The following is a 20,102-nucleotide window of genomic DNA, read 5'->3' as shown; positions in this document are numbered from 1 at the left end:
CGCTTTTCTCCGACATCCTGCCTTTCCTTTGGGCAGGGCTAGGCTCTCCCTTTGGAACTGCTCACTCTTTCATGGATTGGAGAGATGCTCTCCCTCTGATGCTGGTCCCTCTCCCTTCTCTCTGGGCTGGAGATGGGGCTATCCCACCCAATGCCACCTCCTACGCTCTGGTCTTAATTGGCACTTCCGCAATGCTGCCCCTTCCTCTCTTTTCCCTGGCCTGGGAGTGGAGGCTGCATTAGGGGAGGGAGCTTCCCTCTGGGGTTTAAAGCTGGTATCTGCCTCTTCTGATCCCTCCTCACCAAAAGCTTCTGACACCTTCCTGTCTGGGTCTCTGATGCTGGGAATGGAGCAGCCCCAGCATGGGGAGCTGGGAGCTGAAGCCTCTGCAAACAAATGAGAAACCAGTGAAGTGGTTCCTATTAAATGGTGAGGAACTGCAGTGACATCTCTTCTTAGTCTCAGGTGCCCAGGACAGAGGCAGCTCCCTGGGATCCAGGCCAGGAATGTCCCAGCCAGAATAGAGCTGCTGGGGAATGTAAGAAATGGTCCCAGCCTTCCCTGGGGCTGAGCTCTGCCTCCAATGCTCTGATTCTCTCTCCCCAATGAACGTGACTCTGAATCCAGACATGGCTCATCCCCAACTAGTCCTGTCTGAGGATCGGAAAAGTGTGAGATGGGAAGAAACACGGCAGTATCTGCCTGACAGTCCTGAGAGATTTGACACTGAGCCCTGTGTGCTGGGCTGTGAGGGATTCACCTCGGGGAGACATTGCTTGGAGGTGGAGGTGGGGGGTGAGGGAGGCTGGTTTGTGGGGGTGGCCAGAGAGTCTGTGAGGAGGAAGGGAGATATCAGCCCAGAGGAGGGGATCTAGGCTATGGGGTATATGTTGGATCTATTCTGGGCTCTCACCTCCCCTGCCACCCCCCTGCCCCTGATCCGGGTCCCCAGCAGGATCCGGGTTTGTCTGGACTGTGGCCGGGGGCAGGTGACATTTATCGATGCTGGTGACGAGGCCCCGATCTTCACTTTCCCGCCGGGCTCCGTCCCTGGGGAGAGAATCCGACCCTGGCTCTGGGTGCTGGGGGTAGGATCCTGGCTCCGCCTGTGTCCCTGAGACCACGGTGGGAGGAGGGAGGGAGAGGAATATCCCACTGGGGACTCTGAAATCAGCCTTTCTAGCCTCAGAGAGTGTAGTCTCTATGATCTCCTCCTGTGGACTTTCTATCATGAAGTCTCTGTCCAGTCTCTGGTGTCAAACAACAGAGAGCATTAGGAACGAGGAGTACTTGTGGCATCTGTGACGGGGCAAGGCCAGATGGCTATAGAAAAGTAGTGGGAGATAGATATATTAGCTCCAGGCTAAACAAATCCCTGGTACCAGGATAAGTGAAATGGCAGCTGCTCCAGGTCAATTAAGACACCTGGGGCCAATTAAGAACTTTCGAGAAGGCAGGGAGAAGGCTAGGTTGGTTGGGACACCTCAAGCCAATCAGGGGCTGGCTGAAACTAGTTAAAAGCCTCCCAGCCAGTCAGGTGGGTGTGCATGTCAGGAGCTGTGGGAGGAAGTTGTGCTGTTGGAGAGACTGAGTAGTACACACCTGCTTTGAGCAGGGGGTTGGACTAGATGACCTCCTGAGGTCCCTTCCAACCCTGATATTCCATATCAGGCACAAGGAAGGAGGCCCTGAGGTAAGGGTGAAGTGGAGCTTGAGGAAGTGAGGGCTGCTGTGGGGGAAGTAGCCCAGGAAATTGTACATGTCATGTTTCTAAAAGATCAGCTACCATAGCTGATACTTTTAGGGTCCCTGGGCTGGAGCCTGGAGTAGAAGGGGGGCCCAGGCTCCCCCCCCTTTCCCCCCTGATTAATCACTGAGACTGGGAGACAACAGAGACTGTGCAAGGAAGGATAACTTCTCCTCACCTCCCTTGCTGGCTTATGATGAAAATGGCTCAGTAGACTGTGACCCTTGTCTCTAGAGAAAGAAGGGTTACATGGAAGGTCACAGTGAGCCTCTGAGGATAGCAAAATCTGCCAAGAAACGCGGGACCCACAGAGGCAAGGACAGAGTTTTCTCACACACCTTAGAGACTAACAAATTTAATTGGGCATAAGCTTTCGTGGGCTACAGCTCACTTCATTGGATGAATAGAATGGAACGTACAGTAGGAAGATATATAGATATATACACAGAGAACATGAAAAGGTGGAAGTTGCCATACCAACTCTAAGAGGCTAATTAATGAGCTATTATCAGCAGGAGAAAAAAAAACTTTTGTAGTGATAATCAGGATGGCCGATTTCAGACAGTTGACAAGAAGGTGTGAGTAACAGTAGGGGGATACTTAACATGGAGAAATTAGATTGCAAACATAGTTTCAATTTGTGTAATGACCCAGCCACTCCCAGTCTTTATTCAAGCCTAATGTAATGGTATCCAGTTTGCAAATTAATTCCAGTTATGCAGTTTCTCATTGGAATCTGATTTTGAAGTTTTTTTGTTGAAGAATTGCTACTTTTAAGTCTGTAACTGAGTGACCAGAGAGATTGAAGTGTTCTCCGACTGGTTTTTGAATGTTATAATTCTTGATGTCTGATTTGTGTCCATTTATTCTTTTGCATAGAGACTGTCTGGTTTGGCCAATGTACATGACAGAGGGGCACTGCTGTCACATGATGGCATATATCACACAGAAAGCATTAGGTGAGGTAGAGAAGCCAATCTTGTTATTGCCCCAGGGATTGTGCAGCCTATTTGCTACTGTCCTTTATGATACAGGAGGACTCTGGGGATCCTTCATCAGACAGTGTCACTGACATGGGGGGGAAGAGCCCACTGGGAATGGAAAAATGGGCTTCTCTAGCCACAGTCATCCTAGTCTCTCTGACCTGGAGGATTCCCATCTAACTAGTGCTCTGTCTTATATCTGTGCCCCTGTCTACCCAACCCCTGATATCTCATCTCTATGGCCCCTGAAAGCTCCTCCCCCTCCCTGCAGCACCAACGATGGGAGGGGGTGGCGGAAGAACCCCTGGAGCTGCAGGAGGAGCGGAGGGGCAGATGGGGGGGAGGGGGCTGCAGGTCAGAACTGAGGGAGGGGCTGGGGGCAGAAGTGATGTGGGGGTTAAGGAGTAGAATTAACAGCCAGGCTAGGGACAGGAAGATGTGGGGGTGGTAGGGACACAGAATTAATTAATTAGGATTTGGGGTTTTGGGGAGAAGCTGGAGGCTCCAAAGCAGCAGGGAGCCTGGGAGAGGGCGACCCAGAAACTGGAGAGTGTGACCTACAAGTCACGAGGGAAGGGATGCTATAGTGGGAAGCAGCTAGAGGGTGGGGCGATGTCAGATGGATGAAGGTGTGGAGAGTCAAGTACAGGGTAGGTTTAACCAGAACGGGGGAAAGAAATGAAAGAAAGAAAAATAAAGTAAAACCAGTGTAAAGACAGAAGCTTGGAGAAAGTGGAGGGAAACTCAAATGAAGAGTGAAAGCAAAATTGTCCTGAGAAGGAAAATACTCTGGGGCAGGCAGCAAGAAAGGAAGGGATAAACTCAGGGGAGAGAACTGGGAACCTGGAGTGCAATGATCTGTGATGGGGAATAGAGAAGGGTTAGGGAGATGCAGAGAAATAAACATATGGGAAAGGAGTGCTAGAGAAAATGATGTGTAAAACCCATGAGATTAAAGAAAAGAGAGGAGAGAGAACATGAGGTCGAGATCTATAAAATATTTCTGAAAGTGAGAGACTAACATTAATTCAACCCCATAGCTCAGGGCCAATATTTCCACTTTGGTACCTTTCAGAACCAAAAAACATCAGATTTGTGGATGTTTTTACCATGTATTCTGGTTATAGAAGTTCCTCTCAGCTCCTTTTAACCTGACATTTACTTAAGGTAAATAAACAAGATGCATATTTTCTACGTTTCATTTCTCTTTCATTTTCCAGCTGTGATTTTTTAAGGCAGACATGGGTTGACATAAGCGATTTGGGAGTGGGGTATCCCAATACCAATGAGGACCTCTCTGTATGTCATTATGATGATATCAACATATTACAGTAAGATGCAGGCTATCGAGCCTGCACTCTGGGTCATGTGCTTTATATAAACATGCACATCGGGAATTGTTCAACAGGAGAGAGCAGGTTGGGTCACTTTACTTCTCAATTTCCAAACCTGTCAACGCGTGGCAGATGTTCACAGTTTGGAACCACGGGATTTTATGGCACATCACCCCACAATCAACAGATTATAACACTTTTAACTATCATGTGAATTGAACTATTAAAGAAAACTGAAATATAGATCAAGTAGAACCACTCAATCCCTACTCCCACAGCTGCAGGGTTAATAGCCTGGCCTCTCTGGTCCCCAGCACATGTCCCCACCACTTGAATTTTAGGAGGAATTGCCATTATTTCTGAGGCCAAACACCAGAGTGGGACTTAAGGTGACCAGCTGTCCCAATTTTATAGTGACAGTCCTGATTTTTGGGGCTTTTTCTTATATAGGCTCCTATTACCCCTTAACCCCGTCCTGATTTTTCACACTTGCTATCTGGTCACCCTAGTGGGACTTCACACACACTGTGCCAGCAAGTCCACAAATACTAGACAGATTAGAATATTAGAGATCACAACTCTAGTGCTCTGTTCCTGGCTCCATTGTGCAGTGGTGGGTAGTGACACATAACCAGGTTGTATTTATTTCATGCATTCATCCCAAAAGGCAGTAGAAATGAGTGGCTAGTGCCTGGACTTTCCACATTGGAGACCTGGGTTCTCTTCCCAGTTCCACCTGAAGTGATTTTGTGCAGCTTCCCAATTACCTTGTAAACTGGGGGAGAAAGTGTCTGATACTTCTCTGCTTTCTAGGGCTGGGGGTATGGGGGTTTTATTAATGATAACTTTTGTGATCGGGAGCAGCACTAGGGGGGAATTCCAAGGGCTATAACCACCCCTCCCAGTGCAAAGGTGAAATGCTGAAGCTGTGCCCACTCCCCAGTGCAGGGCCACCCCAGCTAGGCCAGGCTCCAGTGTGTCCCTAGATGGCTGCTTGTGTAGCCAACAGGAGCACAGGGAAGGAGTGAGTGGGTCATGAGGGTGAATGAGCAGGTGCCGATATCAGAGCTCACTTAGTGGGGGTGTGGGAGCTTCTTTGGGCTAGAGGAAGGGACCTGGGTGGGGGGTGATCAGGGAAGGGGAGATGAGAGGTGTGGGAGGGGGCATGGGGAGGGGAGCTGGGTGGGGGGTAAACAGGGCTTTCTTGCAGTCATAAATATAAAGGGAAGGGTAAACACCTTTAAAATCCCTCCTGGCCAGAGGAAAAACCCTTTCACCTGTAAAGGGTTAAGAAGCTAGGATAACCTCGCTGGCACCTGACCACAATGACCAATGAGGAGACAAGATACTTTCAAAGCTGGAGGGGGGAGAAACAAAGGCTCTCTGTCTGTGTGATGCTTTTGCCCGGAACAGAACAGGAATGGAGTCTTAGAACTTAGTAAGTAATCTAGCTAGATATGCATTAGATTCTGTTTTGTTTAAATGGCTGATAAAATAAGCTGTGCTGAATGGAATGTATATTCCTGTTTTGTGTCTTTTTGCAACTTAAGGTTTTGCCTAGAGGGATTCTCTGTGTTTTGAATCTGATTACCCTGTAAGATATTTACCATCCTGATTTTAAAGAGGTGATTCTTTTACTTTTTTTTCTTCAATTAAAATTCTTCTTTTAAGAACCTGATTGTTTTTTTCATTGTTCTTAAGATCCAAGGGTTTGGGTCTGTGTTCACCTATGCAAATTGGTGAGGATTTTTATCAAGCCTTCCCCAGGAAAGGGAGTGTAGGGTTTGGGGAGAATTTTTTGGGGGAAAGACGTTTCCAAGCAGGCTCTTTCCCGGTTATATATCTGTTAGACGCTTGGTAGTGGCAGCAATAAAGTCCAAGGGCAAAAGGTAAAATAGTTTGTACCCTGGGGAAGTTTTAACCTAAGCTGGTAAAAATAAGCTTCGGGGGTTTTCATGCAGGTCCCCACATCTGTACCCGAGAGTTCAGAGTGGGGAAGTAACCTTGATATTGCCTTGACTGAACTCACTCCAAATTCCAAGTCCCTTGTCCAGCAGAGGACCTGCCACTGATGGAGAGTATTATAATTATTCATGCATATTTTATTTTACATTTGTAGTGCTGTATAAAATGACATTTTCATTAGCCATACCACAGTTTTAACAGGTATTTCACACAATTATTCACGATTTTTTTTCTTAATACACGTGTGGGAGTATTTATTATTGGAAAGAGGAATCCAAGATAAGATGGAGAGCTCATGCATACTAAGTATTGTTTTCTTTCAAACTCATACTAAAATAAGCCAGAAACGGCTTGAAAGTTTTTAATATGGTTATATATATATATATATATAACATGATAGGCTGCAAGAGTTCCACGCTCTGTAACAATTTAATCCATAATTAAAACTAGTGCAATAGCTATTTTTATATATCTCACTTTGCGTAGCTTGAAAGGGTGAGTTTATGGAAATATGTATTGTTTCAGCTCCATTGCAGAACAGTGCTGTGATGGTTAAAGGCTCTGTAACAGTCCTATTTTATACATCTCAGCCATTAGGATCTTACCTTTTAGGCATAGCTGTTTGCTCCAGGCTCCATTTTGGGATTAAAGAACCTGAGCCCAAATTATATTTTTGGTACAGGGTTTTTTTTTTTAAAAAAAAGGCTCTCTTGGTTTTTAGGTTTGTAAATGCAAAAACAAAAAATAGATGCATTAATTTCTGTACTCTTCTGTAAAAAAGTTTATTTTTTTTAAAATACGAAGCCTGATTCTCATTTACACAAAGTCCTTTTTTTACACAACTCAATCGGCATAAAGGGGCCTTGATGTGCAAGGAACTGATGTTTATGCCCTCTGCAGAGACACATCTGCTCCTGTACAGCATTTACACAGTCAAAGCTGCGTAAAAGCGCCCTTCATGTAAGTCAGCCTCAGTCCCTAAATGTTTTCAGGTCATTTGACCATCATGTGGACTGGTACACAGGAGTCACTACTTTTTGAAGCAGTATCTTAGTAACAATTTTGGCCCTTGAACACAGATGTGCTCCTCCCTTTGAGTTAAATAGGTGCAACAAGAGTCTATCCACAGTCAGACTTTGACCCTTGATAATAGACCTTTATATACCTATAGTTATTTGCCAAATCCATGGCCCCATGGTGTTCAGGCACCCCTGGCTGGAGACTAATAAAGATACTTATGAAAACTGAATTTACATTTTTATTCCACACCTATGCAGACATACCTAGGTAATGCTAAAGTAAAAACTTCATACATACAGGGGAAAGTATCTTTGAAGGGGAAGGAAGAGGGAATTCACAAGCACATACACTCAAGATGCTCTCACAGTTGGGTATTCGTGCAGCTGTCATTGTGTGTAATCTTCCGTGGGGTGGAGTGCCTGGGGTACTGCTCCAGGCCCGGAAGTTACGTGGAGGCCAGTAAAGGGAGGTCCCGGAATGCAGTTCTCTATGGGCTGCAGGGGGAGGCGAGCACGGATGTGTTCAGCCTGAAGTTCAATCAGAGACCGCAGCATGTCTGTCTGCTCCCGGAGCAACGTGATCATCTCTTGCTGCCCGTTTCGCCTGTCCTCACTATCCCTCTGCATTTTGTCATTGATCATTACCCTCCAAGCCCTCTGCTCGCGCTCCGAAGCACGGGAGGCTCGCAGGACCTCCTGAAACATGTCTTCCCTTGTCCTCTTCTTTCTCCTCCTCACCTGGCCCAGCCGCTCCTCTGGGGTGGACGGAGAGGCCCTCAAGGCCGCATTTGCAGCTGCTAAAGAAACAATGGACAGGTACCATTGCCAGTGCATTTACTCCCCTTGATCGAAACAAGTTACAAGCACAACACGCTCACTTCCCCTTGGGACTCAGAGCAGCCCTACCCATGGCGAGTATGGCCGGGGGGTGGGGTGGGAGTTGGGACAATAAGGAGGCGGTAGCACTGGGGCAGCAGCACAAGCAGATCGGGCTATTGTACTGCATACTAGCCCCGTTTCCACAGGCGGTGGGGACCGTAGGTGATCTCTCGCTCCGGAGAGTAACAGGCTGAAAGGGAAGAGCTCCTGGCTGCAGGCCGGGTCGGCATGCTGCTAGCCTGTGCGCTGCAATGGTGCCTGCGGAAGTAATTGCTGAGTGGCATGGCAAAGCGTCCTACCATAGGGGAAGGAACAAAGCAGCCCTCCCAAGAAACCTTTGGCAGAGGACTGCAGACTACCTCCCAGGAAAGTTTCCTAGAGAGCTCTACCGAGGATTCGCAGGACATCCTGGTGTGAATAAACAAACTATGCTGAAGGGCCCCCTCTGCCGAGTTGTACAGGGGAATGAGCAGATAGCAACTGTACCTCTCTTGGTTATTTCACTTCCTCTTCTAACCTATTCAAAAAAGCTGTATGTGAGCAGATGTGTCTCTGCAGTACTGAAGCAAACTGAGTACTTACCAGAGGTTCCCTCCCCTGCATCAGGCTCACCGGGGCTGGACTGCTGGGACTGGCTAGACTGCTCAGGAGTCAAAAAGAAGTCCTGGCTCGCCACGCCGCCGGACCCCCCTGTCGCCTGTCCCCCATACTCCTCCTCCTCCTCTTCCTCCTCTTCCTTGATCATCACCTCGATCTCAGGGTTCACCCCGGTGCCCTGTGACTCCAGGTCCCCCAAAGTATCCATGGGACGCTTGGCGGTGGAGGTGGAGTCGCCGTCGATGATGGCGTGCAGCTCCTTGTAGAAGCGGCACGTCTGCGGCTCCGCCCCAGAGCGACTATTTGCCTCCTTTGCCTTCTGGTACGCCTGCCGCAGCTCCTTGATTTTTACGCGGCACTGCTGCGGGTCCCTGTCGTAGCCCTTCTCCTCCATTCCCCGAGCAATTTGGCTGTAGATGTCGAAGTTCCTACGGCTGTTTCGGAGCTGTGCCTGCACGTCATCCTGTCCCCACAGGCCCAGGAGATCCACCACCTCTGGCGTACTCCAGGCAGGAGCCCGTCTGCCGCGTGGAGCCGGCATGCTCAGCTGGGTAGTTGCTAGATGAGCTCTCCACACTGAGCAAACAGGAAGAGCAATTTCAAAAATTCCCAGGCTTTAAGAAGGGCGGGGCATGTACCTGGCTGCCAAGAAACAGTTCAAAACAGTGACCAGAGCAGTCACTGTGGGGCATTATGGGACACCTCCCGGAGGCCACTGAAGTTGACATAAGCAATGCAGTGTTTACACTAACAATGTGTCACCCTAAGTGCTATGCCTCTTGGTAAGGTGGATTTATTAGGCTGGCGAAGCAAGCGAGTTAAAGCAGTGGGAAGAACACTGTATTGTAGACATCTCCATAGTGAGGCAGCTTATGTTGACCTAACTCTGTAGCGTACACAAAGCCTCAGAAACTGGGTTCTACCTCCACATCCCATCCAAACACTCCTGTAAAGTCAGGGAGGAAACTCCTGACAGCTAACAGGGTGGGTGGGAAGCCGTGACTGATATTTGCCTTGATGCCACGAAACCTGCTGACTGCAGCCCTGACCTGGGAGGGACGGGGCAGAACTGGGGGCTCTTGCTCACAGCATGTTTTTAGGAGTCGAAGCTTTTTCCTTCACTCACCAGATGGTTTCTCTGTCAGTTTCACGGACTCCTCACCAGTGCGGGTGCCTCTCAGGATCTCCCTTTCCTTGGAGGCCTAGAGATCCCCTGGTTCTTCCCCTCGCTCCAACCTGGTGATCACCTCAGGTTTGGTAATGGGGAATCCTGCACAGGGGATAAAATCAGGCAAGATCAGGGTCCATGGAGTCTTGGTAGAGTATCATTCCCTGAATTTAACCTGACCCTACATGGGACTGTGGTAACTCCGACCCCTTGGGAGCAGCAGATATCTGGGGGCGGAGGGTGTTGTCATGCCCTCACTAGGAGTTCTCAGGGTAGGTGCGCTCTGGGGGGATTTGCTGACACACACACACCCCTCAGATGTTAAACTCCTGCCTATTTCCAAGCATGCAGCACCAAGAACCCTCCCCATGGATGGAGCTAGTCCCAAGATGGCAGGTGAACGGTGTGTGAAGGAGAAACAATACAGGCAGGACAATACCCTGCTTCTGGCCCCTTGAAAGCTGGGGAGATGAAGATGAATTAGCATGGGAGGCAGAAACCTAATGGACCTGTTCCCTTCAAGGGGATATGAAGATGAAAGTGTCTCTCACACTGGAGCTGTGGACTATGCGACCCATTCTCCCCAAATCCAACTGAGTAGGGAAGAACCGGGCCAGATTCAGAAATGCAGACCTCACAGCTTCTAATAGCTGAGGGCACAGGAATCCCTTACCCAGCAAGATTTCAGTCTCATAATTCTCCTGCATGACGTCCCTGTAGAGGGCTCTCTGACTGGAATCCAGCAGAGCCCTCTGCCCCTTGTTGAAATACACAGTCACATCCTTGAAGGTCACCGAACCCTGAAATAACATCAGTTTCTCCCCTCAGTGCCTGCTGCCAACTAATCTTGTCCCAAGCAGGGGACAGGGACAGGAATCTCAAGACCTTCATATTTCATGGTAGCCTCTGGCTAGTGGGAAATATGGTAGCCTCTGGCTAGTGGCTTCAGCACTGAGAATCTGGTCAGTTTTCCCAGCCCTGTCCATGGGGGTGTTTCCTAGGGTTACCATACACCTGGGTTTTCCCCAGACATGACCTTGTTTTTGGCCCTCTGATCTCCATCCGGGCAGATTTTTGAAATATGAATATCCGTGATTTTTCCTTGCTCATCCTTTTTCCAGCACTGAATCTGGATGAACTGCTATTCCTGGCGTGCCCTAACAGCAGCATGCATGTTAACTGGTTTTCTCATCCTTATTTCTGGGCTGCTGCTGGCTGAGCACTGCCTTCAGAGCTAGCAGAGAGCGGCAGCTGCTGGCTGGGCACCCAGCCCTGAAAGCAGTCCCGTCACCAGCAGCAGCCCAGAAATAAGGGTGGCATGATATTGACTGTTGAGTGGCTGAAAGGGATCCTGCTTGTACAGCTCAACTTCAGGTACGCTCTACAGAGACATATGCATGGGCACAACAGGAAGATGCGCAGTAGGAAAGGACTGACTGCATGCAAAGAGGTACACTTAAATTTGATTTACATTTATTTTTGAGGCCATTACGCTTGTTATTTATAAATGTTAGCTATTCAAAGCGGAAAGAAACTGTACAGTCAAAATAGAACTCCCCCCACCCCTCCCCTCTGTTTGGGAACTTGAAATATAGTAACTGTAGTGTTCCCTCTTTCAGAAATGGGGGACTGTTCACTCCCTCCCAATGGGCCTGTTCTGAAAATCAGGCCCAGGTTGAACATGTCCCAGCAGGTTTATCGCACCGTGTCCCCTCCCTGTCTCACCCTGAGTATTTCTTCCCCTCCCCCTTCACAACAACCCGCCCTGCAGATCCCTGAAAATCCCCTACCTGAGCTGGCTCCACCACAGCCACTTCCCTTCCCTGTTTCCTAGGAGGATGGGACCATCGGGAGTGAAACGTGGATATGATTCCTCAGCCTGTCAGGGTGAGAGCGGTGATGGGGGAGGTTTCAGAAGGGGCTTGAGTCCATTTTACACCCCGATTCCCCCCAGGCTCTCTCCCTGCAGACAGACACTCTGGACTCTGCCATGCTGGGAAAACGCTTAGCTTAAAAAACCCTCAGTCACTTTATTACAACACAGACCCGGCCCCTCCCACCAGCACTGAACCCACCGGGACACTTTTAACCCCCTGCCCCCAGGGTCAGAGTCTCTAAGACAAATGCTAGGAAAGAGCAGAATCAAAGGAGGCACTTTGGGGGGGTTCCCCCTGACATTGGCCCTGACGGCAGCACGTACCCTCAGCAGCGCAGGGACTCAGACGGGGCAAAACCTGGCTTTTCCTCTGTCAGCTCCTCCCCTTGTTCCCAGGAGAGTCAGGCTGCCCAGGGGTGATGTAGGGAATGGATCCCAGCGGGTCTGGGAACCTCCCTCCCCATTTATTGCTCCTGCTGCCCCTTTCACTCTCACCATTCCCCTTTCTATCTCCTTCCCTCTCCCTGGGTGACTGTCCCGTTCCCATGGGCGTTTGCTTTCCATTGAGAGAGTGGGTATGGGTCTGAGGGCAGCAGCTCTGGGAGCCGCAGACATAGATTCATAGATTCATAGATATTTAGGTCAGAAGGGACCATTATGATCATCTAGTCCGACCTCCTGCACAACGCAGGCCACAGAATTTCACCCACCACTCCTAAAAAAGACCTCACACCTATATCTGTGCTATTGAAGTCCTCAAATTGTAGTTTGAAGACCTCAAGGAGCAGAGAATCCTCCAGCAAGTGACCCGTGCCCCATGCTACAGAGGAAGGCGAAAAACCTCCAGGGCCTTCCAATCTGCCCTGGAGGAAAATTCCTTCCCGACCCCAAATATGGCGATCAGCTAAACCCTGAGCATATGGGCAAGATTCATCAGCCAGATACTGAGGGCAGCAGCCATATAGGGAGCCCCTCCCACTCTGGTACAAGCTCACCAGCAGAATGTCACTTTCCTGCCTGGCCTCAGCCCTTTCCCTCACGTCTCTCTCCTCACTTGCAGGCTCTGACTCAGGAGCTGATGTTGGCAGAGCCAAGGACGGCCCCAGGGGGCTAGTTCCCGGCACTGGGGAAAGTCCCCACCTGGGCTGGGCACAGAGGGAGCTCTAATGACAGTCTCTCCCTGACACAGACCCTGCTGAGGAAGCAGCAGCTGCTCAGTCTAGGCTCCCAGATCACAAGGGAGGAGGCAGAAGCATCTAGTGTTTTCCCCAGGAATTGAAATTTGAGGGGTGTTCGAATTTACAGGAAGGATGAGCCAAGGAGTGAGTCCATGAGGGCAAAGGTGGGCTGTATGGCATCATACTAAAAACTGATTGTGAAACGTTTTTTTCATTTATTTAGATTTAACTCCTGTTGTAAAAAATCAAAAATTAAAATTGGGTACTCAAGCCTTCTATGAAGTACAATATCTACATCCTTCTTCGTTTCTTGCTATAATTTTGCACAACTCTATTAATGAACTTCTTGAATGCAATGCGTTCATCTTTGGTGACTTCCTGCGTGTACAGAACTTCCAGTCCTTCAAATGATATGCTCATTAGTTCATTCTTATGATCAGGCACAAGGCGACTTCTTTCAGAAGATAAAATTCTATTCTGTCATGAAAAAGAACGCTCAACTGTAGCTGTTGTGACTGGGAGTAGCAAGAGACGAATTCCTACTTCTTTCAGCCCAGGAAACACAGCACAAAGATCAGGTCAAGCCACTAGTGACGATAAAAAAGAAGTTGAAGTGAAATCTTCATTCATTCATCGTATGACATTCCATTCTGTGTTCAAATTCTCTATTCTGTCCTGATCGCATCTCAGCCCCATTTCTGGTAGTACATCACTCCACTCAACTGTCGGTGTTTTATAAGATAGGCATCTGTAAAAGACTGAATGGAATCCAGAAGTCTCTGTTGTAGATTTGTAAGAATCAAGTCTGTGTACTTTTTCAGCTGGCTTAACAAACACGTCTTCTCACCTTCACTTAAGGATTCAACGTAAGTGCCTTCATTAGTCAACTTCTGGACTAAAGTCTTTGCTTCTTCCAGTACGTTTTCAATGCATATCTCTCCGATTGATCCAAGTATAGCTTCTATTGCTGGACAAAGGTCTACTAGTGTTGTAGCAGATGCCTGGATGACATTGTTTAATGATCCAAGTAGTTTTAACAGTAGACTTACAAAAGAGAGAATGGTGATTGTCTTTTCTGAACGTAGTCGCAAAAGTAGTCCACCCGCCTCACTACTTAGATCCATCCCATTGTGGTAGATACTTTCCAAAGTCAGTAATAATGGTTGCAGTAATTTTAAGACAACAGCCAAGGATCACGCATGAGAAAACCAGTGAGATTTCCCAGGTTGGACTAATTTGAACTTCAGTCCCGGAGCATCTTTTAGTTTTTTCAAGACGTTCAGTCTTTTTGGACTCTTGTTGAAAAAGAGAGTACAACAAAGACATTAAATTTATGGCTTTTTAAACGTCTCTTGAAGATTCTGCAGCTCGTACTAGTGCTAGTTGAGTAGATCATAGAATCACCAGTCTGGAAGGAACCTTGAGAGGTCTTCTAGTCCAGTTCCCTGCATTCAAGGCAGGAAGAGAGTATTATCTAAGACTATCCCTGACAGGTGTTTGTCTAACCTGCTCTTAAAAACCTCCAGTGAAGGTGATTCCACAACCTCTCTGGACAATTTATTTCAGTGCTTAACTACCCAGGCAGTTAGGAAGTTTTTCCTGATGTGCAACCTAAACTTCCCTTGCTGCAATTTCAGCCCATTGTTTTTTATGTTATCCTCAGAGATTAGAGAGAACATTTTTTCCTCCCTCCTCCTTGTAACAACCTTTTATTTACTTGAAAACTTATGTCCCCTCTCGGTATTCTCTTTTCCAGACTAAACAAACCCAGGTTTTTCAATCTTCCCTCATAGATCACGTTTTCCAGACTTTTAATAATTTTTTTTGCCTTTCTCTGATCTTTCTCCAATATGTCCACATCTTTCCTGAAATGTGGCGCCTAGAACTGGACACAATACTCCAGTTGAGGCCGTATCAGTAAAAATAGAGCAGAAGAATTACTTCTTGTGTCTTGCTTACAACACTTGTGCTAATACATCCCAGAATATTTGCTTTTTTTGCAACAGTGTTACACTGTTGACTCATATTTAGCTTGTGATCCCTTATGACCCCCAGATCACTTTCCCCAGTACTCCTTCCTAGGCAGTCATTTCCCATTTTGTATGTGTGCAATTGATTATTCCTTCCTAAATGGAGTACTTTGCATTTATACTTATTGAATTTCATCCTATTTACTTCAGACCATTTCTCCAGTTTTTCCAGATCATTTGGAATTTTAATCCTATCCTCCAAAGCACTTGCAACCCTTCCCAGCTTGGTAACGTCCGCAAACTTTATAAATGCACTCTCTATGCCCTTATCTATATCACTGATGAAGATGTTCGAACAGAACCGCACCCAGGAGCAATCCCTGTGGAACCCTGCTCGATATGCCCTTCCAGCTTGACTGCGAACCACTGATGATTACTCTCTGGGAATAGTTTTCCAACCAATTATGTACCCACCTTATAGTAGTTCCATCTAAGTTGTATTTCCTAGTTTGTTTATGAGAAGGTCATGCGAGACACTATCAAAAGCCTTACTAAAGACAAGATATACCAACTACCGCTTCCCCCCTATCCACAGGGCTTGTTATCTTGTCAAAGAAAGCTATTTGGTTGGTCTGACATGCTTTGTTCTTGAAAAATCCATGCTGTTACTTATCAATTTATTATCTCCTAGTTGTTTGCAAATTGATCCCTTAATTATTTGCTCCATTATCTTTCTGGGTACTGCAGATAAGATGGCCTCTGCAGTGTTTATAGGAAATATTAGGGATACACTTTTCTCTGAGCAAAGCTCATACTCCAGGTCTTCCAGGGAAGTTCACAGCTCCATCCAATGCACAAGCAGGCCTCTGTCTGGGGTCCAGTTTACTAGCATTTAACTCTTCTAATACGTGGGTTGTCACAGATGCAGCCAATGTGTCTTCTATAACCTGAACATCTAGAAATGTATCTACTGGCCTACCACAAACATCATGATAATCTAAACAATGACTTAATGCCCATTTGCATGAGTGCATTCATCAGCCATGTAAGCAAATGTTTTAAGATGATGAGAGAGTTCTTCACTTTTTCCAACTGCTGAGTCTTGCACTGCATGCTTCTAACCAGTCAGTTGAGTTTCTTAGAGAAAGATAGTGAGCATTTGCTGGTCTTGTTTGGAACCAGTGTCCAGCTTCCAGATTAACAAATGACAATGCATTTAACATTGGCCTTCAGTTTGTAGTGTGTGGTATCTCTTGCTTAAATACAAAGTATGGTGTGTGACAGCCATGTTTGTTCACATGAACCATGTTGGGTCTCCAGCATTCTTAACAACCTCATTAAGTACTTCTGGCTTTGACAGTGACCAACAAACACTGGGATTTAGGTTGGGGAGACATTGTTTCTTTAGTAGGTAGCTGTATTTGTGCTTCGGACTTGTTTAGATGTTGAAACACCACTTGAACCTTCAGGTGACATGTTGGCATATTCTTGGTATGTTTGTCATCTTGGTTGGTTTGACCACTGAAGGGGGTGATGGCAGAGTTGGGGGTGGCGGGAGGGAGTGCAGGGAAAGCCCTGGAAGCATCTGATCCAGGAAGCTCAACTAACTCTAGGGCTCTAATATGAGCAGAGAGACACACAGACACCAGCCTCCTCTGCCTTAGGGCACGTCTTCGCTGGCAGCGCTTTAACTTGGCTTGTGTAGTCGCGGCACAGCGCTCTAAAAAAACCCACCTCCACGAGGGACATAGCTCCCAACGCTGGTGCACTGTCTACACTGGCACGTTACAGTGCTGAAACTTGCAGCACTCGGAGGGGTGTTTTTTCACACCCCGACCCAGAAAGTTGCAGTGCTGTAAAGTGCCCGTGTAGACAAGCCCTTAGCAATAACCAGCTTTCCCCCTCCCCTCCGCCCCCTTATGACTGAGCCTCCCTGGGTTGGGGTTGTCCTAGCAGCCCCCATGGACAGTTCAACAGCTGCAGTTTTCATTTGCCCACCTGGACTCACACCAGAACAGAACCAGAGAACCAATATGCTTAACTAAACTGGAACCAGACTTAAACCATCATTTTTCCTCTTACTCACTGAATCTGAATCAAACTGGGGGGGAAAAAAAATGGTTGCCAGTTAAAATAAAGTTTCAGCAATTTTTCAGCTCAATAATTGAAATAAAATAAAAGCTACTCTGATCTTACTTTCATTATAAAAAATAAAACAACACACTGGCATGTGATTGCTACCAGAATGGCATGCCTCAGTAGAAGAAGAGAAGGTGGCAGCCAACAGGAGTAGGGAGGGAGATGAGAGAGAAGAAGTGGGGGGCTCCCTGGTCCCAGAAGTTAACAATAACTCTTCAAGCCCAAGTTAAAAGGCTGCTCAACTCTTCTTCCTCTTAGACAGGACTTCTCTCCCCCATCCTCACCCCCTGGTGCAGCTCCTCCCTCCAATTGCCCCATCTGACAAAGGGCCCCATGACCCAAATTCAGTTCCCCACTGAAGCAAGCTGCAGGGGCCCCCCTTCTGGGGCAACTACCAAGTAACCAAACCATTTTGGGGTCTATTGAACCAGGAACCGAACACACCGTCTGCCACTGAACCCGAACCAAACCCCAATTCCACTCCTTGCAGCTCGCGGTGACTCTGGTTTGATCCTGAATCCTGCACCGAAATCAGACCAGCCCCTGTACAGTCCTGTCAACCCAGGAGTCAGACCCCCCCCAATAATGAGATTGTCTTTAAACTGGGAGCAGAGTGTGCAGAGGAGTGGGGGAGGGATTGCGTGTGGCCATTTGCCTTGTAAATGTTCAGCCCTTCCGGGAAGTCTCTTGCTCCCCCCCCCCGGCTTGTTTTTGTTTGACCATTGCTGGGAGGGCAGGGGGAGACTCACTGGTTGCTGGGCGGGGCAGCCCGTCACCCCCTCCTACCCCATGGGGCGGGGGAGCTGCCTTGTGTCTCTCCCCTCCCCTGCCCTGCCAGTCTCCTCTTGCTCTCAGCCTCCCTCCAGCCTCCCCACATCCCCCCTTTCCCTCGCAGTGACCCCCCACATCTTCCCTCCATTGCCGCCTCGCTGCCCCCCAGCCCCGTCATATTCCCCCCCCCGCCCCCGGAGTCGCCCCATCCTCCCTTCAGTGCAACCACCGCCCCCGCCCCCCCCGACCCACACCCCGCCCCTCTTCAGCCCCCCTCCCCCCACGTGTCGCTCCCCCCCCCCCGCCCTGCGCACAATGGCACTCGGGGGCCATCTTCCCGAGATGCACAACCCGGGAATCGCAGCCGGCTCCGCGGGGAGCAGCCCGGGGGTGACGGGGGGGGCGGGTCTCTCTTACCTTCCCTCCGAGCGGGGCCCCCCGGGGCAGGGGCCGGGCCGGGAAGGGGCCCTGGCCGGGCTGGGGGCTCTGCCCTGGGAGAGGCTCCCGGGGAGTAGCGGGCAGGGCCCGGCTGGAGGTTCCCCTCTCCCGGCTGCAGCCCGGGCTCCGGGCGCCCAGCACCAGCCGCCGGGGCGCGGGGATCTCGCCGGGAGCCAGCGGCCGCGATTCACCCCGAGCGCAGCCAAAGCCCAGGCCGGAGCGGGCCTGGCAGGGGGCGGGGAATCCCCGGGCCAGCCATTCCGGAGGCTCCGTGTAGCCAGCTCATCCAAAGAAATACGCGGAGCCTAACCCCGCTGTCTGATTGGCGCGCTCAGCTGCCTATCACAACTCCCAGCTCTCTGATTGGTACGGAAGGGAACGTCCCCCCTTCTCCTTTATTACACTTCAGCCATCTCAGGCGGGTGGGGGGAGGGCTTCCGCCCGGGAAGGATGTTTAAAGGTGCGTTCGGCCCTGGGCGATGATTGGCCCAGTGCGAAGAGCAAAGGGGGCTGTGATTGGAGGAGAGACCAGGTACTTCCCCGCCCTCCTTTATGACGCTGGGCCTGGGCCATGTGGGTGGCTGGGAGCCCTGGAGCTTTACCATATCAGCCCTGGGGGTCGCCTTCAAGCAGGTTGTAGGGACCAGCCCTAGACCAGCAGCATCAGGGCAGTGAGGATGTCAGCTTTGTGCCTTGTGCTGGGAGGGGTGGCTGTAGGGGAGGCCGCTAAGGAAAATTTTGGAGTGGCTACAGCCCCCACAAGCTCCCCTGCCCAGCGCTGCCCTTGTCAGCAAGGCTAAAAACACGTGGGTTGGGGTAAAGGGAAACAAGCTAGAAGCCAGGAGGCCATGAGTATACAGCTCACCTTGACTGAGTGCTGTTTGTATTTGCAGGCACTTCCCAGCCCTTTTTGCTGACCAAGCCAGTGTGTTCCCAGCTCTAGAAGGCAATCCAATATTGTATGTCTTTGCTGCCCATTTTACAAATAATTTCAAAAGAAGTTGCATAAGATCACTGAAATCAAAATGGGGAATAGGACCACAGTCTCCCACAGGGAAGCCCCAGGTCTTAGCTAGTCAGCTCCACTGTCTTTAATCTGAAAGCATCAGATATGTGTTTTGGTTCTCCTGTCGCTATCTTGTAGACTTCACCAGAACCAGCAATAGGAGCTGGGAGTCCTGATTGCAAATGTTCTATAGCTGACTATCAAATACTTGTGTAACCCACTGGCAAGGTGGCAGCTGGTCTACGCACAGCAATTATTCCCATATATGATGCGCTGGGGTGTTCAGTGGGGATCTGCAAAGACATGATTCAAATCCTGTAGCAGAACCATGGAGGGGATCCTTCATCCTGTGCTCAGTGTGGTTTGCATTGGTTTTGTTTTTGTTTCTTGTTTGGGGGGATCTTTAAAAAAATCTTTGTCTGTGGGGATCCAGATGACTGGGTTTGGGTTGCTAGAGGCTGTGGATTTTGCAGGGCTGTGTTGCAGCCCATTTCACACTAGAGGCAGGTAGTGGGGAGGTGCCTCAAACCATCATACTGTTCACCCATCTTGTTTTAAGAGCGTTAGCGATGGGAAACAGATGTACCCAATACTGGGGCTGCAGCTGAGTCCTTGAGATAGTTATAGCTAATTGGAAGTGAGACAGTGATTGGTGGGTCTCTGGAGATTTAATAAATAAATAAAGGGCATAGGTAATTAACTGATCTGGTTCCCCTTTGAAATTAGTGGAAAGATTCCCAATCACTTCAAAGGGCTTTGGCTCAATTCCTAAGTGACTTGGTCAGTCACCCAGAGTGAAATACACTTCACTCCAGCAACCAGGCTCTCTGCAGATAAAGCACAGGGGGGTTAGGAAAGTGAAATCCACCCCCATCCTGAGACCAGGACATAGGACTCCAGCATTAGAAGGCTGAATGCAGCCCTTCTGCATCACTTGGTGGTGCTGGATTCCCCTTCCATGGGGCACTGGGGCTGCTTCCAGGTTTGGGGTTAAGTCAAGATGGGGGTTGCACTGGCTCTCCAGGCTGTGGG

At 49.0% G+C, this 20,102-nt stretch overlaps 1 protein-coding gene across 3 annotated transcripts; it reads right to left on the bottom strand.

The window, feature by feature from the left end:
• Positions 1 to 7,274: 7,274 nt before the first annotated feature.
• Positions 7,275 to 18,304, bottom strand: LOC140898409 (uncharacterized). Of its 3 annotated transcripts, XM_073312214.2 has the most exons (6): positions 18,044 to 18,304; positions 11,483 to 11,571; positions 10,366 to 10,492; positions 9,651 to 9,794; positions 8,510 to 9,100; positions 7,275 to 7,845 (listed from the first exon to the last, which is right to left on the bottom strand). In XM_073312214.2, exons 5-6 carry the CDS (start codon positions 9,063 to 9,065, stop codon positions 7,436 to 7,438), a joined length of 966 nt encoding a protein of 321 aa, XP_073168315.1. In that variant the 5' UTR covers positions 9,066 to 9,100; positions 9,651 to 9,794; positions 10,366 to 10,492; positions 11,483 to 11,571; positions 18,044 to 18,304; the 3' UTR covers positions 7,275 to 7,435. The 3 variants fall into 3 exon arrangements, with proteins under 3 accessions (XP_073168315.1, XP_073168316.1, XP_073168317.1); XM_073312215.2 differs by lacking the exon at positions 10,366 to 10,492; XM_073312216.2 differs by lacking the exons at positions 10,366 to 10,492; positions 11,483 to 11,571.
• Positions 18,305 to 20,102: the final 1,798 nt, after the last annotated feature.

The sequence above is a fragment of the Lepidochelys kempii genome, chromosome 14, assembly GCF_965140285.1.
Source record: "Lepidochelys kempii isolate rLepKem1 chromosome 14, rLepKem1.hap1, whole genome shotgun sequence".
Classification (NCBI taxonomy): Eukaryota; Metazoa; Chordata; order Testudines; family Cheloniidae; genus Lepidochelys; species Lepidochelys kempii.
Note: the sequence above shows the minus strand (reverse complement) of the source record. Positions and strands in the feature narration are given on the sequence as shown.

Excerpts from the sequence above, each read along its gene's own strand:
- LOC140898409 (XM_073312214.2), bottom strand. The coding sequence starts at position 9,065 with ATGCCGGCTCCACGCGGCAGACGGGCTCCTGCCTGGAGTACGCCAGAG. Across the intron at positions 7,846-8,509 it reads TGCAGGGGAGGGAACCTCTG|CAGCTGCAAATGCGGCCTTG; the intron begins GTAAGTACTCAG and ends TTGTTTCTTTAG.